At 36.0% G+C, this 26788-nt stretch overlaps 1 protein-coding gene across 4 annotated transcripts in view; it reads right to left on the reverse strand.

Moving 5' to 3' along the window:
- Nucleotides 1-787: 787 nt before the first annotated feature.
- LOC149542919 (golgi-to-ER traffic-like protein) overlaps nucleotides 788-26788 on the reverse strand; it is a 295369-nt gene continuing 269368 nt past the window's right edge. For 3 of the 4 annotated variants that reach the window (XM_089797832.1, XM_089797831.1, XM_089797830.1), the window contains 3 exons: nucleotides 1568-1652; nucleotides 1235-1315; nucleotides 788-1079 (listed from right to left, as the gene is read on the reverse strand). In XM_089797832.1, coding sequence (XP_089653958.1) covers nucleotides 1065-1079; nucleotides 1235-1315; nucleotides 1568-1652 — 181 coding nt within the window. In that variant the 3' untranslated portion in view covers nucleotides 788-1064. Of the gene's footprint in view, nucleotides 1080-1234; nucleotides 1316-1567; nucleotides 1653-2021; nucleotides 2104-26788 lie in introns of all 4 variants that reach the window. The other variant, XR_016355557.1, reaches the window with a different exon arrangement.

Here is a 26788-nt window from a genome sequence, read left to right on the forward strand (position 1 = left end):
TAACATCTTTGATGAGATTGAGTCAAACACTCAAAATAAAGTAATGTCAATTGTTGTTGAAGCTTATATTGGTAATGACAATGATGTTGATAATTTTTTTGGTGCTGATAAGAATACGTTTTCTATTTGAATTCTATTATATATTCTGATGATGTTCATGTAGTTGTTGTTGTTGAGTGTTTTCCTTGCAAGAGGAACCTTTGTTAGTATTGGAGTGGAGACTTACAGATGAGTCCTCAGAGATTTTGTAGATTCGTTAATTCTGTGGCATTGCTGCTTTATTTCAGATTTCGTATAAGTTGTTAGTGAGCTTTAGACATTGTTTGGTCCTAAAAATTGCAGATTTGTGGTTGGATTGTAAGACAGGACAGGTTCTAAGATTACTGATATCTAGTTTGAGTAAGATTTTGAATTTGCAGGTTTTAGAGATTTGGTTACTTGGAATGAGCACTAGAAGAGTGACTCATAATGGTCACTTGCAGTTTCATCATCTTTAATTGGAGTGACGACCAGAGAGTGGCTCATGATGGTCACTTGTGCCTTGATCACTACTAATTGCAAAATGACTGCATCAATGATTGGAGAATACAGATTCACCTTCTCTTTTTAAAATGGCTAGGAAAAAGCCCCAAGTCAAGGTGGTGTTGCAGCACATATTTTCGAGATCTTAAAAGTATGGGGAATAAGTGAAGAGCCATTGATAATTTTTTCCTCCAGTGTTCATTATGGGAGACAGAGAAGGAGAGTGAACATACATTAGCCTCTGATTGGTTATTAGTTTTGGCAATTGTAGAAATTAGTTTGTATTTGGTAAATTTTATAATTCAATACATGTATAACATCTATGTATGGATATTAATGAATAAGTTGTGTCATATGTCCTCCATTGTTCATTATGTAGATGATCTGCAAGTTATCATCTCACTTTTATTATAATGATATATTCCTTCATGATTCTGGTATAGAATCTTCAACAATCAATGAAAAAACTGGCTTCCAGCAGCATTGACTGCCTTCATATGAATTGTACTTCTTAGAATCAAAATAGTTACTCTTAAGTGGGACTAATTCTCTATCATCTGCACAGAAACATTATCAAATGTATGATCAAATGGATAATTGAGTCTCAACATTTCAATTTGCAGTAAAATAAAGTAGACTTCTGCTATCTTATCACATTTACTAAATTTCAGTAAGACCAAGTGACTTTAACAAGGCAAAAAAGAAGGCTCACCTTAAACATATCCCCTAGAATGGACTGTAGACCACTTCTGCGGCGTACTCCATAAAACCTTTCAGCTATCTCATCTAGCAACTGTTAAAAGAAAAAGAGAAACTCCATGTGAACTTTGTGTTTGCAAGATATAAACTTGACTGATATTTTTCAAATATGCTGCAGAAGAATCAGATACCATATGTTGAATATTTCAGCTATGTATCACTTGAAAAAAATAACAAAATGAAATTTGAATTATAAGAATAAACATTGTGTCGTATGGAAACATAATTCTTGAAGAATTATACGCCAATAGCCTTTCACAAATAAGCAATAGCGTTAATTAATTACATCATTAAAGGACGAATCTCGATCAATGCTTGACATATAATTTTGTCGCAACAACTGAAGAAGTGGCAGTGCATCCCTTTCCAAGCTGCACACATGATAATTACCAACAAAACAACTATCAAACCAATACAAAAACTTGTAAATAAGAACACTTCATTCAAGAAAAAAGACCTAATTTCATTTTTTTCATTCAAAAATATTTCTTGTCATGCTCGTTAACACAAGACTAAATAGGGAACCTGCTAAGTCCCCTTGATGTATAAGGTTAATCCGTTTTGTTGTCTGATGTGTTTGTTTTTCACTACCCCATGTAATTATTTGGGTTGTACAATATAAAGTATAGCATGCCAATGCTACTCACTGGCTATTGTTATTTTGTGAGCATGCCATATGGGTATTTTATATATAATTTCAGTAGGAATATCAACCTTAAACAAAAAGCTAAAATCCATACCATTAATCTAAGTTACCAATTCAGATGCAGATTCCGAAGCAGATTTGGGAAGCGGATGCGGCATGCGGGAGGAAGCGTGTATCTATAAATATAGAAAGAAATGCAAGAAATATAAAAAAACAAATCATTTGATAAAATGACCATGATATTTCACCCTTTATCAAAATGCAAGAAATAGAAAGAGAAGTTTATTCCACATTGACTACATACAGGAAAGAGTGAAGCTGCATGAGGATGTTATAAAAGAAAAATAGTGAGGCTCATGTGGTATGCTGGATTGAATTGGTAAATTGCAAATTGTTTGGAGTGGTCGTCTTCAAGGGTTTGTGAGGACGAAAACTCTCATGAGAACCACTCTTTACACATCATTAAATTTTAACAAACATGCATGAAAGTGTTAGATTTCTGCTTTGATAGTTTGAACTTCATAGCAAAATTTGGGAAGAAGTTAAGGAGCTTGAAGATACACTTTCTGTCACAGTCATTTCCAGCCGTCCAGCTCTTGGAAGCCCAGACATGTCAGATTGAAGCTTAATATTATTCCTTAATTGATGGCCATCTATGGACACTGCTGTTCACTACAGAGACATGCAGACTGAAGGAGATTTAAGGGTTTGAATACATAATTACAACTTGTACATTGTGAGGACATTGAGGGTCTGCATTTTAAGTGCTGCAACACATTGCTAGGTTATATGTTACTAGCTCAGTATTTCCATAGACTTATAAAATGCTGTCTGAACTTGTTTAGACTTTACATGGCTGAGTAATACTGATTTGGGGAGCAACAGGGGGTAGATCTTCTGTTTTAAGAGTTTGTGGCCTTATTCTCCATAGAATGAACTGTACATGCTGAGAATATCAATTGAAACTGAATAGATAATTCATGGCGACCGAAAGCCCCGCGGATGCTTCCAGGAAGCCATCTGCAGGCTCCTGGATTCGTCCAGAAGCATCCGCAGGGCTTCCAAACGCATCCAACACCCGTCCGCTTCCGCATCCACCTCCGCCTCCAGCTTCCAGGAGGCTGAATCGGTAACCTAGCTGTTAATGTTCTTTCATAGGAAAAGCATCTTAGTAAGAATTCTTAGAAAGAGAAACAAAAATCAACAAACAAATGTCTATGTTTCTTGTTGTCAAAGAAGAAAAACAAGTCAATTACAGTGAATGTACTGTATTTCTATGACAATGAAACATATAGAACAATGGATAAAGAAATTTTGTAGAGAGCTAAAAGGAATGAAGCACAATGTGGCAAACTCTAGGTGTTGTCAAGGACTCTCTTTACCAGAATACTGGCAATAGTTTTTAAAATTACTCCCAACTTCTACTGCAACTTCAGACTGTAAACCTTTGCCAAACATTTCAACCATAATAAAGAGTTTCAAGAGCGTAGTGGCCACTCTATTCTTTCTTTGTACATCCCATTCTTTTTCTGGTCATCTACCTCTACTTTGATAAGTTTATTTGTCTGCCACTCTGTTAAAAAATGCAGAGAGACTGGTACAACTTAAGAGCTTTTCACATGGAATCACCAGAAGAAATCACATTTTTGCGACATGACACCATTTTTTCTACTGTGACTCATGAGTGTCAGACACTCATCTGATTAAAAAAAACCATGCACTATCACTTTTCATATTATTTTCCCTGATTTCAATCAGTAGGAAAAAAACCTGAGATAAACATTTGAAATGATTTTCAAGTTGTGTTTAAAGATTTCTAGTTTGAATTGTTATTCACAAGGTATGCAACATTTAATTTTCAAACTTGAAATTTCAAATGTTAAAAACCTTGGGGAAATTCTAACCTTTTTGTTTTCTCCTCACTTCCTAGCCCTACCACATACTATTTCATTCTATTTTGTCCTGTGAATTTTTGCCATAATAGTATTTGTTTGAAACCCTTCTGATTTTTCTTAATGTCAAAATAAGAAATGGAGCATGAAGTAGTGGTAGGAATGACCCTAGAAGGAACCCTGGGTCAATAGGTGATACCAATGACAAGGTCTAATACACTCAGTATAACATGGGGATACATCCACCCCCCAAGAAACCCCAACATCTTTGAGATGAAGATGTACTAGGGACAGGGAGATGGCGTTCCGGCCTCGCTGGCAATACCACCAATCTGTCGCCATTCTAGCAGAGATGGGTGACATCCTGACATTTCCTGAGGGATAGGGGGACGGGAACATATCCCTCAACACTCCAGGAGACACTTGGGCATTCCCTATCCAACAAAAAAAATAAAACATGTTTTAAAAAAATACAACATATTTTTAATATTCTATTTCGTCATTTTGAATATTATATCACGATGCTCAATGTAATTGTCCTTATGATTAGATACTCATACTTTTAATAGCCATGCCTATTATTATTTAATATTTGTATATAGAAGTTAGAATCTTCCATTTGCTAATTCGGGTATTTAAAATTTTAATATATATTTATTGTTCAATGTTCCACTTCCATGCTCAATGTTTAATGCAATGTTTAAGTATTTAAATTTTAGTAAAATAGTATTTTATGTCTTTATGTCTTATACATCTTTTTATAACTAGCATTTTAAGTACCACATGCATAGTATCTAGAATATACACCCCACCCCTCACCACCCCTCCCATGGTCCCCCCATCATTGCCCCACCATACCCAAATTGAGGCTCCTCTATCCCCTTGTCACAACGTCTCCTCATCCCCCAAGGTGGTGTAACTATGAAAATAATGTTTGCAAGCTTCTTATGATATGAAGAATCAATAAATTAAATACCAGCTTTCTTGAATACGTAGGCATCATGTGAAGGCATTCCCCAACGAGTCTAAAGACTATGAGAGAGATTGATGTTATAGTTACAATATTTTATATGAAATTTTGAAAAAGTACAAGACACTCAAGCAATGATAAAGGTGATGGATGCTGATCACAAATCATCTACAAATTCTTTTGCCGACTAGTGCATTCATCAATCACTATTCTCTGCTACTGAGACTAATAGAAAATCTAGTTGTCTTTCTTCTTCATCCAATTTATTTGTTTTATGCAATGTTCCAATAACACAACCCTTGCATGAAGGTACAAGGTACCAATTAAATTTAATTGTTATAGTATGAGTTTAAGATGACAGTGACAAACTTTCCATACTACAATAATTTTTGGTTAACTATAAACTTAGTTACTGGTTTAGGTTTGATTTGAAATACGGGTTCGAAGAACCAATTTGCCGGTACGGCAAAATTTTGAAAAGGGTTTTGGGTTCATTTGGGTATGTTCGTACGAAACCATGTAAAAAATATTTTTAAAATCATATGATTTAATCTTTTAAACAACAAAAACACCATAGGCATAAACTTTAAACATGTAAGTTGTAACCATAGCATCATGAATCAAGCTCATACCATCATATATTTCAATTTTCAAGTTCAACATCAAAGGTTCAAAACATTAAAACTAAATCATGATCCATGAATCATAACAGCAAGTTTAAGTATCATTGTTTCAAGTTCAAGTTTCAATTAATCATTATGTATTAGATTCTATTATTGATCGCATTCATTTTCTTCTTCTTTATCATCTTCTTCTTCTCCTCCTTCTCCTCCTTCTCCTAGTCCTTCCACATTAATTGACTCAGCAATAGAGCTAAGACCAAAATAGCCATTTACATTCATTTTTAGGGCTGCAGAACTCAAAAAAATATCAAATATGTTCTAAAAAAGCACTTAAAAGTTGCCCATTGCTGGAAATTCGCCCAGGTTCGATGTATATTCAAACTAGGCTCATCAAATTCGCCTTGGTTTGAATTTTATAGTTGCGGATTCGAACCAAAACCTTGACCGAATTTTGGTCGAACCGGACCAAAACCCCAAATTGGTTCGAACCTAGACATGGTTCCGAGGGCAAACCAGCAAACCCAGGTAAGTAATACTATAAAGATAAACTACAATGAAGAAAAGGCTATAGCATCTTGTCAAATGGATGGGAAAATGACAAAAATGACTCAACCTTTTATTGACATTCAATAGCGCATTTGCATTCTTCAAGTGAAAATGCTAAGAATTGTGCAATTTATTAGATAAGGTGATCAAGGAGTTTGAAGTTAAGAATGCTGTCCATATTGTCATGGATAACACATCAACATGTGCAGCTGTCATGCGCAGCTATGGGGAACTTATTAGGTAGAGGGATCTTGTTATTTCTTGGACTCCTTGTGCCCCACATTGGTTGGATTTGATGTTAGAGGACATTGAGAAGATTGGATCAATCAAAGTGTGGTTAAAAATGCTACACAACTTCAAACATATTCGCAACTACACTTGGCCCTTGTTTGATAAGAGATCACACGAATGTCAAGGAACTTGTGCAATAGAAGTGACACAACTATGCAAACAGTATTGTAAGCACAATTCATTTTCTCAATAGAATGTTTGTAAGGAGTGATTGGATGGTGTCTTCATATTTCAAAAAAAAACAAACTGGACAAAGTAGCAAGCATAGTTTTTGCTAAGTTGTTTACTAAGGAGTTTACATTTCAAGGACACATGGAAGAAAAGTGTTGATCACCTATCCCCTAATTTTCAAAAACTTAGGAAATGTATCAGGGGTGAAAAACTACATGGGGGCAGTTAGTCATCCTCATGGCCAACACACACAAGACTTTCTTTTTGAAAAATGGAAAATATAAAAAGAGGGTTACTGAGGGGATGCCCACAAGAACCCTCAAATTCCTTACAAAAAACCTAAATGAGAAATTGAAACACTAATGAAGTGGACAGTCTTGCTAGGTTTAGAAATAAACAATTAATTAAGTAATGGATAATTGGCAGTGCAAGACCATTTGCTTCCAAATAGTTGTGGCAGCCGCTGATATTGGTGATCTTAATCAATGTCTGAGTACCATATCTGTACTTTACTGTTGTGTCATAAGATAGAATTGATTGATTGTACACAATGCATTCTAGAATAAATGATACATCTTTCTAGCCATATTATGTTGTCTAAGTTTATTATGTTGCATTACTTTATTGTATAACAATGTTACTGGTTACTTTGCATAGTCAAACCAGTTCACTTCAAGAGTAAACATTTTGGCATCGTCGTTGTTCAAAGCCTAGACATCTAAACCATGGAGAAGAATGCTGGCAAGCAGTATAGTGGTGTAATGGGCCAAACCTTCGGAGAATAGGGAGTTTCTGAATATGAAGAAGAAACCAGAATAGAGGACGAGTTGACACAAGATCTAGTACACCTATAGAAGTATTTATAAGCTTGTACATTCAAAGGGAGGCTCTCCACCAAGGGATCCCTAAGACAGATATCTGAGAGTAGTTAAAAGTGTATGGGGAAGTGAGCATCTCCTTCTAAAGTTGTCAGGGTTGCTCACACGGAACATGATAACCCTCTAAGGTCTTTGGAAAGGCAGAGATTGATAACATCAACAACAAAAAAAATGGTATGAGGAAAGGAACCAAAGCATAAGGAAAGGAAAGGAATGTGATAATGGACGTTACAAGGCAATTGATCGCATATGTTAGGATTCAGAAACACAAGCATAGACTGAGTAATATTCTTGTTTAACCTTTGAAGTGAGGTTTTTCCATTCCCTTCAAGCAATAGAGACAACCGATGGAGAATTCAAATATTATTCATTGGGATTATGTCATGGTAGACTACACTTTGACCCACACCATCAAATTAAGAAAGCCTATGGAGTTATGTGTTGGCACCTGTCACATGCAAAAGATCATTGGGTGAATGCAATGATGATTTTGAATAAAGAAAAGATAATTTCCTAGGATGTCAATGGAACTTATTATGCAAAGCAAGTGGATTCATATTCTTAATTAGGTTGGTGATGATGAACAATATCTCCAACCTAACTATGAGATAGCCAAAAGGAATGGTGTTCCTCCTACTAATTGAAAGGATAAAATGAGATGATCTTTGTTGCAATGACGGTGACAATTAGAACATTCACTAAGGCATGGTTAGAGAAATAGAAAGAAAATTTGCAAGCAAGATGTCTTCCATTGACATATGACTTAATGAAGGACATGGTTCAACATGAGGAAGACTCATTTGAATAGCCACAAGAGATGAGTATCGGAACAGAAAGCGAAAATAGAAAGAGGGTCGGTGACAAGGCCTCCCAAACTAACGAAAGTTATAGAATGAAGCTGCAATTCAGGGCTGCCTCAGAAGAAGCAAAAATTTTAGGTAGATGACACATCCTCAAGCCAAGAGAATGAGGCATCCATGCCACAAAATGAAAGTGCCTATTCATGTTGAAAATGAGTCAGGGTTAACTACAAGTTTTAGTTATGTCCCTTTGGATCCAAATGAACAAGAAGTGGATTCTCCACCTCAAGGAAGTAAAGAATCTCAAGATGAGCAAAATGGCATGATTGACATAGTGGCACTTTCAAAGGAAGATAACGTTCAAACTCACAAGGAAAATGTAGGCAAGAATGTTAATATGGAAGTCCAATAACAAAATCAAGAAGTCTAATAGCAAAATCAAAAGTAACAAAAACAACAAGATGAATTAGGAGAGCTCACTACACCAACATGGTTGTTAGAATGAATGAAGAAAAGACAAGTGACAACTGTACAACCAGTTGAGAACATGGAGGAGAATTTGTGAAAATGATAATAAGAGAAAATTCTAGCAAAAAATTTCAACCAACTTATGAAAGATAATTCAAGTGCACACGCACAAATTGCCATTTGGAGGATAAGGCTAGGGGGGACATGCTACCACAAGATTATGATGTTGAAGAATATGAGTTGTGAAAAACCACCAAAAATAGATGGTGGAAGAGGCACATAGTTCCATTTAGGCTTTAGAGGGAAGGATAAACAAAGAAGTTGGAAAGAAAAGAAACTACAAGGCAAGAGCCGTATGCTTGAAGGAATACATCAAGTCGTTGATGAATCCAATCCAACATTTGTTCCTCCCATTCCTTGCTTCTTCGACAATAAATAGATTTGAAGGGGTTGGACTAATAGGATAGGAGGCAAAGAGATGGATGATTGCAATATTTGAAGAAACAAGCAAGTTCATTCACAAGTTTGTCAAAACCTATGATACAATGTTTTCTCTTCGAGAATAAGTACACGTAGTGTTAAAACAATGTGAGGATTTTATACCAAATTACAAAAAAGACTCTTACACAATTAAAGATGATCATGGAAATGCCACAACATACATTGATGAAGGGTCAAGTATTGAAAGGACAATTTTTTATTTTCCATCTTGACATCAAGCATTATCTCACAAAGGTGATGTCCTTAAATAGGTAGATTCAGATTGTACAGCTACAAGATAGGCACTTTTGGAATATGTTTCACTAGAGATACAAGATGATCAGAAGATGATCTACTTAAGTAAGAGCACTCAAGGAAAGCTTTATATTTCTCAAACTTTATGGCTATTTGTGATGCTGCTATTTGGAAAAGGAGAAGTGGTGCTTGTGTAAGTGAGTTATATTATCATGAATATAGGCTTAGATTGGCAATAAGTATTCCCAAGGAGAAGCTTAATGAAACAATTTCCAAATTCATTGAATATGCAAAGAAGGACAAAGGGAACCATTTCCTAGATGACGACTTGTTGTAGGCCGATGTGGTTTTGAATTTTCTCATGGTTAATAACAAGTACTTCATTTTGATTGGTTCATTTGGTGCCAAGTTGCAAAGGTTTTTTTTACCAAACCTCTTTTTCTATTGGCTCTTTGAAGCAATGCAATTTTCCTATAGCTCAATTCGTTGGTGACTTGTTCTATAAGCTTCTACCTAACCTATGCTCTCATTAACACATTGTGGCATTGTAATTTTCATATTCACCCATATGGTGATGTTCTTTTATAATTGCGTGGGTATTTAATATTTGTTGGTGGTAGTTATAAAAACCCTAATTATGGCTTTGGTGGAGAAATCTAGGGTATTGATTCTGATTTAATATTAGTCATTCATTGTAAAGAGCTCCCTATATAAGGCTTTCTAATCTAATTTGTAAAGAGAGATTTGTTGGAGAATTGTTGCAAATATACAACTAAAATTACTCAATACTAAATTATTGTGTTGTGCATTGTGAATTGTAGTCTTTCAGAGTATTGCATGGTGATCTACATTCCTTGTTTATAATAGGGTTTTCTTTCAAGTACTTGTACCATCTAAAAATGGAAGAACTTTCTTTGTAAGGCCTTCTAGCCTTCCCTTTAACAATCTCCCAAGTTCATGAATGCGCTTATGCTCTGATTACTGTCATCCTTGAGTTTCAATCCATTTTCGAAGACCTTGTTTGCATCCTCAAGACCCTGGAAGGCATCTTGAGACTCAAATTCCTCGAGGTTAGGGCACAAAATCATCTCTAACCTTCTAGTATATTCCATGGATATTAACATATTGTAGACATTTGACAGTTAGCTGTTATACTATATTTCAGATTTCTTTAATGTTATTCAGTTTAATTTTATGTAATTTCTTTCGAAAATTTGCATTTATACTTGGGTGATCTATGAAAAGTTGTATATGTGTGCAAAGTAGCTTCTATATATCTCAATTATTTTGTATTTGATGTTAATTGGCTAAATGATGCCTGAAAAAAAAATTAAAATCCTTAAAAATCTTTGAATTTCATGGGTTTTTAAATTGTCGAGTCCTTGTTGAGTCTAGCCGCCGAGAGTGAATCCGAGACCATTTTGGGCCTGATCGAGCCCCAAGTCTAAGGCTGGTAACATTGATTTTAAGAAATGGTAAGTGACATTGTTTTTTAGAGCTTCAGTTTTACATATGTTTTGATCTCATCCGTGCATTCTATATTTGTTACAGTTCATGAGGTGCCATTGACTTTTTTAGGTGGATGGATATTTTAAATTTCCAAGAACCTAGCCTAGATTTAGAGGCAGATGCGTGCTAATGCGGATGTGCTAACAAATGCCCTCTGGATGCTCACATGAAGTGCATCATAGGACTCCAGATGCTTAAAGGAGCATCCAAATGCCTAGGATGCACTTCATGTGAGCATCAACAGGACATCCGTGAGCTTCCAAACACCTTCATGGGTCCAACGTAAAAATTGACACGTTTTTGAATGAATAAACCACTTCAAGCACATTAAAACATGTGTTAAATAACATTTTTAATTCTGATTCGGATTAGTGAATCTTGAATCTTCATTGATGAGCATTTAATCATGACCTAAATTTTAATTTTGTAGTTGTAATGATTTGACGCATACATATATGATATGGCTTATTAAGCTATATAAATTTGAGTATTTGTGAACTATCAGATACCTTGATCAATAGTGAAGTATCATACGATTGAATGATTTAATTTTGTATATATTTTCTGCATTTCTTTGCATAAATAATTTTGTATATGCTTATTGCATTTCTTTGCATATAATAAATGCATCCAAACACTCCCAAAAAACTTTCGCTCATCTGCACACTTGATTCTCATACACGCATCTACATCCACACCCGAATTGGAAACTTAGGTTTTAAGGTTTCTGATAGATTGAAAAAAGAACTTGTCGTTTGAACTGGTCATTTGACAATGTTAGAAGATATTGACACTTGAGTAGTTATATACTGATTGATGGATGTATTGTTATTGATGTCAAACAAACAAACATGTCGTGAAGATGTTTGGATATAAAGTTGATAAGAGGAATATGAGTACAGAAAGAAAATGTCTTTAAATTAATGACCTAAACTTAGTCAACAAAGACTTAACTTTAAGGTAGCTAAATGATTCAATCAGATGGAAGAATATTTATCCAGTCATAATACATAAGATACATCAATCTAGAGATTATATAAACAATGATATTCTTGTCTAAAACATAGAGTTCCTACAAGTGAATGATTAAAAGATATGTATATTATTTATTTTTAGTAAAACATACAATCTACACATATATGAAGTCAACACTAAATAGTAATATGGTCCCAGCCAAAGACATATCAACAGTCAATGTTTGGTGAAATGTAATTCATTCCAGTCAGCATATTTGAGAAGAGCTTGGGCAGTCAACGATAGTATGAAGAGGTCATATAAAATGCAAAATGTCAGTAATATTAAAAGTAAATAGACACAATGATATGTAAGACAAACAAATTTTGACCTCATATGCTTTGACACTTACAATTGTGTTACGGGTGCTTCAATGGTTTTAAGCATAGTATGGTGAAGATGCGAATTTGAAAGATTCAGAAATGATGAAGCAAAGACATAATTGTGGCAGTGACAAAATAAGACTAACTACATATATATCGAACAAAAACATAATCAACAGCAGCAAAGATTTAATAGCATTGAAAAACTGAGCAATTAAGAGGAACACCATCTTTAATGTGCAATTTATGTATGAAGAGAAAACTAATGGGAAGAGAGATAACCAAATTATTGATTAAACTAAGAAAGATTTTGACACTTAGCAATCCAGTCACGATCACATTAATTGGGAATCTTCAAATAAAAGGAAATGTGGTGATTGCCATTCTGTTAAAGAAACATTAATGGAACAAAGTCTTCAATGTCTGAAAGAAGCCATCGATTATATGTTGGGAACATACAGTCAGCACAGGAGGACGAAGACAAAACTATGTCAGCCATGTCATTATTAAGAAACCCGATAAAACAAACTATAATAAGAAGCAATGAGTTTTCAGTCGCGAGTCTAATGTATCAATTGGCAAAAGTTGTTAATATATTCATTCAGCCCCCCTCTCAGTATATTTGTGTGCTCTTCATTGATATCATTCCAAAAATTTACTATGATCTTTTTGATCTACTAAGAACAAAAACTTTAAGCGAAGCTATTATGAAATAACTTGCAGGGTAGAAGAATATAATTTGTAATATGCTGCAAACACTTGATAATAATATGCCTCTTTGTAATGTCCCCTTTTGGGACATTAGAAGATTTAAAGACATATCCCTACAATATTAAAATTGTCTATGACAGCATGAATAAAAAGGGGCAATTTAATATTATAAGGTGGGCTAAAGGTGACAAGGAGGGATAAGACGAAAAGACAGGAAGGAAGCTGAAGAGTCACAGCTGTGAGGATTAAAAGGAGAAGAGATTCATTCATGGGGTATGCTTGCTTTACGATATAGACTTCAGTTTCTCTCTTGCGAGAGCTATTCAGAAAGCTTCAGCTTTCAGCTAGTGTGAGGATGTAACCCCTCATGTTGGCAGGGAGTGGATGCAAACCCATTGCCATTGTAGACACGTGACATACCCAGTTATGCCAATTGCAATTGTATTTGGATGTTAGTTGTAACTATTGTAGATTCATTGTAAAAATCTTGACCATCGGATTCTTTTTGTTATTTTAGAGTTGAACGCAAGTATTAATCAAATTGGAACTTGCTAAAAGTCATCAAGTATTGGCTGCAGAAAACTCTTTCTCTTGTCATGTGTCGGCACAAAAGTTACAAATCACATAATATTTGGTTTGAGACCAGTTGCAGAGAATTTAAATTGTGTTGAGTTGTTGGAAGGGAACAATCAATGTTAGTTAAGGTCCAATAGTGAAGCTTAAGGGAATATCTCAAAACATATACAAGAGCCAAATACTTTGATGAGGCAAAACCTTGAAGGAAACCTCCGAGACGAGAGCCATAAATCTTGGAGAAATATATATCTTACTTCTGAGACAAGACATTATTTATTTGTGGGAGAATTACCATAATTATTTTTACCAAGTAGTGTCGTGAATCCTAAAGGAGTATCAAAACATTTGGGCCCGATATGTCTCTATGCAAACTCGAACTAGAAGTCACGGTTGCTCTGAAGGAAGCTTGGTGGCGGATCTATTTGTTGAGACCATAAGTCTCAAGGAATGATGTTGATATAACCTAAGGAAGTTCTCCAGTCACACATGGAACGGTCAGGAGTAGTATGTGCGAAGAGAAGAAGCAATAGATTGTTGAAGGGAACAAAAGTTTGAATAAACCCATCAATAACTTCCTGAACATTGAAGTTGGGAATAACATTGGTTATGTTTCATAGTCAGAGACTAAGAAATCTTGAGATGATTTATATCATATTTTTACACGACTATATGAAGCAGTTTCAACTTGATGCCTGTTGTGAAGTACTATTTCTTATTTGGAGCGTTACTATATAACCATTCAGACTTTTTAGATTATAATTAATCTGTCAATTATTGTTTGAGGGAGGATAATTGGAGCCGATGCTATATGGTAAAAGCCTAACCGGAACAAAAGAGTCTCCATGATGGCCATTAGCATGGCATTACATACTTTGATATTCGAAGCCTACGTTTGTCGATTGGAATTTTGAGATAGTTTCGCACTCATTCCGAAAATCTGGATCTATTACCTTGAAGGAATATCAAAACCTAGTTATCATTAATTGGTCGAACTCGTGAATCCCATTTTTCATACTCATTGGCCAGCAAGAAGTTTCACGTGGAGCACACAAAGTTTTCGTCAAAATTGTTTCAACACAACCGAGAATCATATTTAAATTTGGCGTTGGCTATTTATGTGTGTTACATAATCTATATAACAAATGGGAAACTGATTTTCTGCAGATGTGGATAGATCATAGTAACTGAGTAGGGATACATATTCTCGAGTGTCATTTCAAATTCTGGGAGTATTGGTTGAAATTTCAACATTGGAGCGTGATTTAGGCACGAGTGCATTGCTTCTTTCAGCCTATGTGCCGGGACGAAGTCTATCTATTAACCAGTTGGTTCATGTGCCAAAAGCTGGAGATTTTCAACTGGATCAAATTGACATTCTTGAAGATCCTTTTCCTCTTCATCAACACAAGAAGAGTAAAGTGGATTCCATGCAATTAGATGATAACTCACAAAGTTAGAAGATTCTTCGATCATTGGTGCCAAACACATTAGAGCAAGAACACATTGTTGTTGAGAATGTTCTAGATCCTCTTACAGGATAAAGTTGATAAGAGTACTAAGCAAAAGAAGGTGTAAGAAGAATCTTGAATAACAGTGGAGATTTTGTGCAATTAAACATTCAATCTTCAAGGGTCAAAGGATATGTTTTAAAAACTTGGTGAAGTCTGATAATTTGAAAGGTAGATAGTGGAAGAGATTAGTATAGTGAACTGTGAAACTAAGAAATATACTTGTGAATCTTTTGGTTTATGAGGATTAAAAGCCTGATAATTATATTAAAGCACTAATTAAAATAAAATCAAAGACAATATTATTGTTGGGGTATGCAAAGGCAATAGTTTCCGTTGGGTTTCGAATACATTGGGTTGAAAAATAAAATCATGTTTAGAGCCATCATGGTTTGCGAAAGATGTATAGCTAGTATGGAACACACATTCTGCCTACGGTAGAAGTTAATTAACGCCATGTTGCCAATGATTTGACAGATTTTACAAGAGCATCCACCTTGATAATTCAAGAAAAAATATAGCACTTGGATAAAATTAGGAAGGGTACTATGAAGCTACAAGAGCAGTTAGCCCAAAATTTTGAATCCGATATAAGAGCAGAAGTACTCGACATTTATAGAGTATAAAAAACTTCCCACCTGAGTTTAGAATGACTTAGCTTAAAGTGATTACACGGATTTTCATCCACAGCAGCAAAATTAAGACTGATATGGCAAAAAAGAAGTATTTTGAATTGGTTTAGGGTCTTCTTGGAAAAGACTAGTACAAAAGTGTGTATGAAGAGTTTCCAGTAGACCAAAATCATCTAATAGAGGGTCTTAAAAAAGAAGAGCAATCAACTACCATTGGTTTGCAGCCTTCTCGTGATCACGTAGAAGATGTTACACAGGGTGCAAGTTTCTACGTTGGTGAATTGAAGGTAAGTGTTGACAAATAGATTGATGAGATTGGTTGCACACGAGATAATAGCAGGTTGGAGTCTTTGTATGATGATCCTTTATATACAAATGATAGCATGACAACACTTTTGCCTTTGCATACAAATCAAAACCCTGGGGAAAACGAGGCCTATGATTTCGCAAGGTGTGATGAACCATATGTTTCTTATCCCAATAACATAAATTTAGAGGAACAACCCAAGATGACACTGTAATACAATGAACTGCTTCAACATGACAACAATGAAATGCATTCCTTAAAGAACTAGCTGAAGGTTAGTGGAGCCATGGTTGTGGCATCTTTGGTACATTATGACAGCACTCACAAGATGGTGTAGGATATCCATAGGAAGGCTAAAAAGGGAGTGGAAGGGGATTGGCCTGTTGCTAATTTGCAAGTAATCAAAACAGCCCTTGATCTATGAAATCAGATTATTTATGTTTGCTTTCTGGCAGGGATTATACCCTTAAGGTTGCTGGAATATATGTCGATCAGTTGAATAAATAAAGGAATAACATTATAGAGCTAAAGTATGCCTATGAGGCATTGGATGACACTCAGTTTTCTCTTCAGGAAGTAGAAAATCAGATTAGGACCACAAATCATTTTTGGGAACATGAGAGTAAAGAGAGGCAGGAGTTTTTCCAAGAGGTAATTGATGAACTTGATAGCATTCAACAAATGTGCGACTTGGATAATTGCCCCAAAAGACCAAGTACCAAAACTTCAGATCACATTCAACTTGTAGACAACCCTTTGTTTGAAGTAGACGCTGATTGGACTTCCAATAATCCCCTTTTTGAGATAAACGAGGGAACTCTTTTCGATTGTCATGAAGAGAATGATCTTGACTTAAGAATACTGGATCCAGATACAATTCCTAGCAGTGAATCTTGGTCACGGGATTGGTGTGGTGAATTGACTATGTTTGCTCACCCTTTGATTAGTCCAAATATGGCTCCCGATTTCAACCCATACAGGAGTTGGATGGATTTCTTACATTAGCCATTGAATAGATTTTGGCGAAGTGTAGATGAGAGTTATGTTTCAGTCACAGGGAACGGTTTTCCACCTTCATTCTTATTCATAGCACCTTTGTACTTGGGGTTTCTCTAGATTGACGACGATAGTATGATATTTGATGTGCCCTTGGTGTTGTTTTCAGCTTTTGAGAAGCTCGTTTCTTACATCATCTATTTAGGTTGGGTCATCATCATCCACTGGATTATACATAGCTCCTTGATACTTTACTACCTCATCATATCAGCTGGTCATGACAACAAGGTTTAGGATCCAAGTCTTGACCGTACGTATCTATGGCTTGTTAAGGATTTTGTTGTAGTGCTACTCAGTTCGAGATGGGATGAGATGATAATCAGAGTTGTGCAGCCTATGGATGCAGTGTTTTTTCATGGATTAACATGGGGATTCAAGGATCTGGTTGATGGATGGATTGCAATTTGACACCTTGCTTCGCAATGTGGCAGTATTTGTTTTCAAATTGGGCTACAGAGCTACCTGCAGATTCATATGGGATCCTAGTGTTGACTACTTGAGGACAAGCAATCTCGAGGAGGGGAGATTTGTAACATCCCCCTTTGGGACATTAGAAGATTTAAAGACATATCCCTATAATATTAAAATTGTCTATGAGAGCGTGAATAAAAACGAGCAATTTAATATTATAAGGTGGGCTAAAGGTGACAAGGAGGGATAAGACGAAAAGACAAGAAGGAAGCCAAAGAGTTACAGCTGTGAGGATTACAAGGAGAAGAGATTCATTCATGGGGCATGCTTGGTTTATGAGTCAGTTCTCTCTTGCGAGAGTTATTCACAAAGCTTCAACTTTCAGCCTATGTAAGGACATAACCCCTCGTGTCGGCAAGTAGTGGACACAAAGCCATTTCTCATGGAGATGTTACATTAGGTGTCTCGTGTGTGCTTACAAGTTCTTTCTCAGTGTTCTAATCCGACTATAAAATTTTGTTAAGATTGGACTTTGAGTGTTGGTTATTGTATTATTGTTGTATAATGCAATAACATGTTGTAAGGACTTTTATGTGAATTTTTAGGTTTATACTGTTGGTTTGTAACACATTTTCATATACTTGAGTTCTAAATATTATTTTTGAGGAAGAACGGGTAAATATCTACTGGGGATATTTGAAACTTTGAGGGAGCAACCTCATAGTCTACTTCAAGGTAGATACCACCAACAATCTTCAATGTGAACATAATACTCAACATGATAATAATAAATAACCTATACATTCTATATAATGTTTGTTTAACTTATTTCTTTCAAAAATTTACATTTATACTTATGTTGATCAATGCAAACTTGTGTATTTCTGCAAAATATCTTTTGTTTGTCTCAAATATTGTGTCTTTAATGTTGATCGACTAAATGATGCATTGATATTTTTTAAAATCCTTCGAAATTTTAGAAATTTCTGAATTTCTTGGGTTTTTCATTTTGTTGAGTCCTTGCTGAGTCTATACATCAAGTCCCAATCTAATCTTGAAACCAGCTTACCATAGTTAGCATGAAATACAAGTTCAGTACGAAGCACGTGCCAAATATGTTATGAAGATGCATGTAAGATGTTAACCTAGCATAAATAATATTTTATTATTACTATAACCCTCACTCCCTCGCACGATTTTATGGAAGATAGGCTTGGGCATGTAACATATAGAATATTTCTCGAACACTGGTGCGGGCCCTTATTGTTCTATGGTAGTGGGTGATAGCTGGGTCGGTGGGAGAAACATTTTCTTGGGGTCCTCCACAATAATATATTTGAGGGACTGGGAATAAACATGTGGTGAGGTCGCATCTTGATAAATACTACTCCCCACTAACTCTTATCCCTCCCAACCAATAGTTGACCAATTAGGTTCTATACGTAAAATGCCAGCTATCTCCTACCACCAAGATGTTATATATTTTCTTTTGCGGCCCCTCATAGAATGAACTATCACATTGGAGAGTTATATTGGGATTCTCCCCGCAACTTTTATCTTTCTACTTGCATTGCTTATTATAATGCATAAGAAGCATCTCATTGACCATTGAAATTGGGGATCTTGTGGACTATCTTTAAGTACCTACTAAAGTTCATGTATAAGAGAAAATGGATACTTCAAATTGGAGTAATTTGTTTGAAATGATGGCCTCAGTGATTTTAGAATTCATGGAATTTGATGGACTTGCATAATATTCGTGGGGGGTGCATTTCTGACGTGAGGCACACAGTTCTACTTGGAGTAACATTGACCAAGCTTGGGCCCATCATTTTAAGCCCTCGGAGATGAAAATCACTTGCTTCATAGACTTCTCATTGCTTATAAAGAAAATGTTTGGGTTTTTCCCCAATGCTAATTGCCAAGGATATAAGTTTTCATTTGTGTGATTGGTTGGCCTAGTTTGCTACATCTTGCATTTGAATCTATGTAGCAAAACTCCTTCTGTTTAAATTATATATAGAGTATTTTCATTCATTTATTAAATCATTTTTTTTCTTATTTGGGTTGTTAGAGGGAGGGAATTTAGCCATGCTTTAATATATGTTTTAATGGGAGGTTTGCATTGGTTAATCTAGGTTCTAAGATAAAAAATGGTAATCACTTTGATGATTGAGAATGACAAGCTCAATAGATAAAGGTTTGAGCCTTGGAAGCTCAAGAAAATCTAATTGATATGAAGGAATATCTAGGTGAGAGTTGCATGGCCAAACATGGGAAATATTTAATATCTGATGTTTATTAACTAGGTTTTTTCAAAATAGAAACTTTTCCAATCCTAGTTTGGGTTGCTTTGAAGTATTTTTTGTTTGCTAATTTAACTTATTAAAGATTGACCTAGTTTGAGTTGCTTCGAAGTGAAGAACTAGAGTATCCTCTTTAGCTGCAACTTAAGGCCTTTAAAGCCAGTTCTGCTCTAAAAGCCTCCAAAAATGTAGAAAATAGAAAAAAGTAGATTTTTAACAATTCCTATACTTGACCTTATAATTATCATTTAGATATCCTCAAATGTTTATCATCGGATTGGAGTATCTCTTTGTTGATTGAGACGAGTTGATTGTTGTGGTTGCATATATACTTTTGACTATAGTTTGCAAACTTGGACTGTGACAGTACTCGACAAGCCTAAAATTTTCAACTCAGCAAATACTTTTAACGTTGCCATTTTTAGCAAGCCTTTGCACTTGGCTAGGTCAGCTCATCATCATGGCCCTCGTGAGTTTATAGTGAGATTCGAGGGACTCAGTTGTGGACTTGTTATTTTTAGTAAGTCTATTTTGGACAGTTGTCATATTTGGCCGTGCAGTTGCTGGCATTGGCAGTTGGTCATCATCTGCATTGGATAGAGTTATTTATTGTTGGATTCATAATTATTAATTAATTAATAATGCTGCACTATTATTTTGGCAATTTACGTTATTTAATGTTATAAAGTGGTTTTGTGGAGATGAAGACTCTTAAGGGAAAAGTGTGAAGAAGAAGCCAATTGGAAAGAAAAGATCCAATTGTGTATTTGTTACTTGATTGTTTCTTGTGAGGGTTTCTTCTGAGTTGTGAATTTTTAATTCCACTGCTGAAGTAAAGTGATTTTGAGCTGAGAGTTTGAAATTGAAGCCTCTTAATACTATGCTTATTGTTGCTGAGGAGGGAATATATTTGTGTTATTCTCCATTGCCACTACTAAGGTCAACTGGAACTAGCAATTGAGAATTCTGAGAATTTGACTGGAGATTCAGTTTCTGCATTTTGTGGTTGGGAAGACATAGTTTTGTTTCAGGTCAAATATCTATCTGATCTCCGAATTGGGAGTCCCAAATTCTGGTTTATTTATTAACATTGTGGCCTGGCATCATGTATGCAGTATCCAACGTGATCTTTTATCCTAGGGGTGGGATTTTGGCATTCAATGCTATCATATCCTGCAAATGGTGTTGAGGAATTAGTGTGTTTGGGTGGCTAGCCTCAAAGACAATCAGGCGCAGCAAATACTTGTTTGAAAGTGTCTAAGGAAGACTAGTTCAGGGGCGATTTTTCTTGCGTATCACAGGTGTTGCCATGACTGATAGCAGGCTTGTTGCATTAGTGTTTGGTGGCTTATCTAGCTGTAGAGAAGAGATAGTTGGCAGGGTTGTGGTCGGCAAGCTGTTGGACGACATTTTAAAAGACACCCAGCAATGACATGGAGATGCTAAGATGTGCAGGGACCATCACCAACTGGGCTGTGTTAGGTTGTAATCACAGGACTGGCATTGGTGGGTGAAAAGGAAGGAGAGACTCTAGCTGCAGAATGACCATTACCACTAAGAGAATATCCACGTTCAAAGAAAATCATTTGTAATTTCCTTTAATAAAGTTGCAACAGTCAAGTTGTAGAATGTCATAATTTGCAAATTTCAGTTGGCATCCTAGCATCCATTTTAATTTCATTTCACTATCAAATGGCATTGTAAAATCCCTTTCTTATCCAAGACTGGGAAGCTGTGAAAAGCAACTTTGGTTTTCCCTGTTTTCTAATTAATTTGGTTTTTGAATATATATATATATATATATATATATATATATATATATATACATTTAACATTTCAAACATAAACCATAATTTCCAATTCCCTACTAAAAGTAATAGAAACCATTCACCAAACTTGAATCAAGATTTTTATTTAATTAAATTCCAAATCAATATATATGATTTAGAACCTGGCAGCTATGTGTGGCACCCGCTTGCACAAATGATATCCCTAAAATCCTAGGTAGAGCCTCCAACATGTAAAATGACTCCTTCAGAATGTACAGCCCACCAGCCAATGAAGTCTGGCCTCACAATGAAGCTCCCGCAATATATTATCAGACAAGAGGCCTGTATGATGCTGATGGCTTACCCAGAAATGCAGCTGTAGACCCTTTAATGTGCCTGAAAATGGGAAATGCAGGCCAGCCACAAACGAGGATGCTCAGTGCTGATGTGTGGCTCTTAAAATATGTTGCCGTGAGTGTCCATTCAGCTTTCAGGAGGCAGAAAAATGGACGCAGGTCATAATGACAGTCGCCTGCAGTCCCAAGATGAAACACTGCCCCAGTATGGCACAATTCCAAACTCCTTAAAGCGCTGCCAGCAATATGCAGCTTCAGAAATCAATAACGTCCTCCACCATTCAGAAATTCGCAGATCACCACAATTGAAGACGCTCACAACCAAACTCTCCTTAGACACAATAATATAGTAGGAGAAATACAACAAATACACTATACTTCAGCAGTGGAATAAAAAGCTTCTCAGTTACAATGATGAACAGTAGAGAAGTTAGGCAATCTTAGCTATACCTCAGTAGCTAAATTGCAAGTGCAATTCTCAGAATTTCCAACCCTTATACATCAGCAAGGGCATACAGTTAAGAACCCAGGAAGAAGCCACAAAGGTGCAAAATCAAATATATAATCAAGTGTGCTTTTTCCCGATGAAAAGAGCTCTCATTTATAAGCTTTTCGTTGGCAAAAGTTTCCATAAAATTCCACTTCAAAAAATGTGGAAGTTTTCCAAAAGAACTCAACACTAAAAACTTTCCAACTTGCTTTTTAGAAATATCTCATTAAGTCATTATTTATAATAATATAAACATTATTATAATAATGCAACTCAATGAATGAATAAATAAGAGCTCATGTAATTATTAACCTGATCAACCATAGGTGACAACCAATTGCCAAGCCGTCCACTACACTGCTAAAAATAGCAACTACCCATAATAAACATACTAAAAATAATAAGTAATCAACTAAGACCCCCAAAACACCCTGTTAGTTCACGAGGGTTGTTATGATGAGCTAACTCAATCAACTGCACAAACTGGCCAAAAACGAGGACATTAAAGTCCTCCCTCCCGAAATTGCTTGTCCTCAAGCAATCCAGTATGAAACAAAAACTGCCACCGAGATCCCACAAGAAGCAAGTGATATCCTTGTCCTCACTAAACCAACTGAATGCCAATGCCATCATCAGGACCCATAACATAACCTAAAACATAGGAGCGGATATCTATGCTAATGATGTAAAATTTGGAACATCACTAACTAGCGAATTCATAGGAGATCTCAACACAATTGTTGGGTGGATATTTTGCAACCGACAGTTTTGGGTAAAAATTCAGTCGCAAAATAGGATGACCAGCCATAGCGTGTGAGACAGAGTCTCTCCTACCTTAAAGGGAAGGCTCCCCCTTCTCACTATTCCTTGGATCAACTCAAGGTAAGCAAAAAATTGAGAAATTTATAAACAGGGTGTTACTATTATCCTTTCTTCTTAACTTTCAAGAAAGGATCCACTTATTCATAAGGCGAATAATGGGCAAGGTGAATCTCTAATTACACTTCTATCACAAGCTAGAAACAATAATACCGATAAATTTTAACTAACTCAAAGGCTAGCCAAAACATACCAATTTGGCTCTAAGTCTTGTTGGACTTCTATATGGTAAAATCTTTACAATGAGGACACAAAGACTCCTAAAAGTAAGAACAATCTAACAATTTTGCGAATCAAGACAAAAATACAAGCTATAGACAAAGCTTCTAGCTATGGATTTTCACAATTGCTCCTGGTCAAAGCTCGGGCTTCAATTGTTTCTCAACTCTTTTTTATCAATCACAAGATACAATATCAATAACAAAAGATAGTACGAATAAAAGATAACTTGAATGAATTATAGACAAAGCTTACAATTCATACAAGCAACAATTTCACTTAATCAATGACAGGGGAAGGGAAAGTGCAAACCAATGACAGGAGGAAAACGTGGATTAATTTCAATGTCAAGACTGCCAAAATGGGAATCTTTAGGGAGGCCATGAGTCCCCAAATCCTAGTGGATAATCAAGAAGAGCAGCGGCCGGAAGAATTAATTGATCCGGCGATTGTGGCTATTTCGGACAGAGCCAAGGAGACAGGGATGAATCTCTTAAATAATGCTCGCAACAGCATGATTGATAATTTCAGATCAATCAAATGGCTCTTCCACGAGCTCGAGGAGGTTAAAGACTAGGTGAAACACATTGAGGCAACAAGGGAAGGAATGGATGCCAACAGGAGGACAAATTCGACTGATAGGCTCACTTTGGCGGAACAGAGGATACACAATCTGGAAAACTACAATCACAACTTTGCCAACCAGATGTTTTCCTTGTTAAGCTCCATCAACAACAACATCATCTCTCTCATGGGCTGGATCAAAGACAGAGAAACGCACGAGGATGAGGATGGAAATGACAGAGATGAGGCCAGAACGGAGGACGACCTTGCAAAGGACAACTCCACTCCTGCAGAGGACCAGGGGAATCAAACAGGCCAACAGATGGAAATAGAGGAGAATCAACAGGCCTTTGAGGCTGCTCAGGTGATGCAAGATCTGGAGCGAAAGAACAAGGAATAACTCTTGCCTATTCCTTTGTTTTTCGCTGTCTTTTGGCTTTTTGTGCTGGCTTTTGGCCGTGGCTTTGTCTGTTTCCTTTTCCTGATCTTTCTCAGTACTTTTTCCTTTGGCTAGGCTTAATGCTTATTATCAACCTTTGAACTTAAACTTTTCCGGCTGGGCTATCATGCTTATTATCAGCCTTCTTATGTACTAACTTTCAGATTTCAGGTTCCCTGTAAAACCTGTTTATCTAATCAAAAACAATTTCACTTAATCAAAGTCAAGTCTCAAATGCTCCTTTGTATTCACTTTCTCTCAAAATAGTGCTACACAAACAAAGTTTTGCTGGGACAATTTCTCCAGAGCTCTCTTGCATAAAGATAATGATATTTTACGATAAGGGAGGCACTCCTTTATATAGGCAAAGAAGTTGAGAAAAAAGGGAAAGAAAAAGTGGGAGCAACTCAACCAACTTTGACCAAGTCTAACTATTGAAACTAAAGGGTTACATGCAACTCGCATTACATCTTTTGCATATATGCAATTCGCATTACATGCAATTACACTTTCATGTAATGCATTCTAAACAACTATTAAATAGAAATTACACAACAATCTTAAAGATTGCTTCTTAATGCCTTGAATTTCACAATGACGTCACGCACTGTAGGAAGATCAGCAATCTCTATAGTCTTTGATATGGCTTCAATTCTCACTGCATTTTCATATGCTGATTGCACAACTTTGGAATTTGTTGTTGCATTATCTAACAAGTGTTTTGTCAAGGATTTGTACAAAACGAACTTGTTCATTGTGTGCGAACCAAAATCTTCGGAATCTACATCAGCATTGATTCTGATTGCATATTCTGAATTCACTCTTTCTATTGCCAAAGGATTACTAAGATTATCAGTAGCACGGCATCCCAATTGCTCCAAATCACAAGTAAGGCTTGTTTCAACTGCTTGACAATCTTCAAGAGCCGCTTGCAATTTTGTGATCAACTTTCTTAAGGTCTCTTCCTTATAACCAATGAGTCCTTGAAATCTGAAAAACATTTCACATCACGGAAGAACGTCACATGAGACCATAGCATTCAGATCAGACTTAATCATTTCATCCCAATCCTCAAGGATTTCCTTCAAGTTATCTGTCTCTTGAGTCAGAGAAGAAATTAAGCTTAGTTCCATTCTATTCATCTCTTTAACACACCATAGAACTGCAAGTGTTTCTGTGATGGCTTGAACTCCTTCAGCAATAATTTCTTGTATCCAGGACTTAGCAGCTTCAATCAACCTTCTCTCTTTAGATGTTTGTGATGCAACAACAACATTTTGAGAAGACTACTTTTGGATGACCTCATTCAAACGAGCTATTTCTTGTTTTAACTGATTCTTCTTTTCCCAAAGCTCATGACTGCTTTTTGATACATTTTCCAATGCATCATGAGCATCTTGTAAAGAACTCAAACAAGATTGCTTTCCAACTTCAATCTTAGTAAATTTATAATCAGAGCTAGTGAGTTCTTCAACAGGTTTATCTACTAAGGGCTCAGCAACCTCAACATACTTGGTTTTGTCAGAATCAACCAAAATTCTAGAAACAATCTTGTCCTTCAGAGATTTGGATTTAGTCTTCTTCACAGGAAGATTGTCAGGAGGAACAACCACCTTACTTCTCTTAGTTGTTAATCTACTCAACCATGCAGGTAGGCTGAAACTTTCATCTGTAGAAGCAGGCACAGTGGAGACCATTGGCATTGATCCAGATTGTATATCTGTAGTGACTGAATAGGATTCAGTTTGCACTATTGTAGGCATAGGAACATGCTGTGAAGATTCTGTCATGAAAAGTTCAAATCCTATCAAAGATGTATTAAGTTGGGAAACTTGACCACTAGTAAGAGTTGAAAAATCTTCAAACACATTTGCTAAGTGTTCAAACTAATCATGTGCAAGAACACGAGGAGCAGCAGATGAAATCGAAAGAGCCATGGTGTTAACTTCTGAGATTGGAATGGAGTAAGTGAAAACAGTAGAAAATGAATCTACATCATCATCAACCTCATGCAAAAAGGGCTCTTCATGTGGAGAAGACGTGCAAGCTCATGCAAGCTTGGGAGGAGATATGATTTTAATTTCTCCTTCTTCATCTAAATCTTCTTTCTCAGATTTTGTTTCCAATTCTTCTGATTCTGTCATTGATTCTTGAATTGGTTCAGGAACTTGAGATGATTTAGTTCATTTTCTGCCCTTTAATTTGAATTTGAGAGTATTCTTGACATTTGAAGATGAAGCACCATCTTTCCTTGTAATTTCCAGTTGTTACTTCCTGCCAAGAGGACCAAAGCTTCCACAATCCAAACCCATTTTAGGATTTACTCTTTTTAGGCTTTTACTTTTCAACCACTTGTTAGTGTTTGATGGATTGAAACCTGTCCATAATAGATGTACCTTCTTTTTGTTGCCATTGAAT

This window comes from Cupressus sempervirens, chromosome 8, assembly GCF_028749045.1.
Source record: "Cupressus sempervirens isolate cs-2001-9-10 chromosome 8, ASM2874904v1, whole genome shotgun sequence".
NCBI lineage: Eukaryota > Viridiplantae > Streptophyta > Pinopsida > Cupressales > Cupressaceae > Cupressus > Cupressus sempervirens.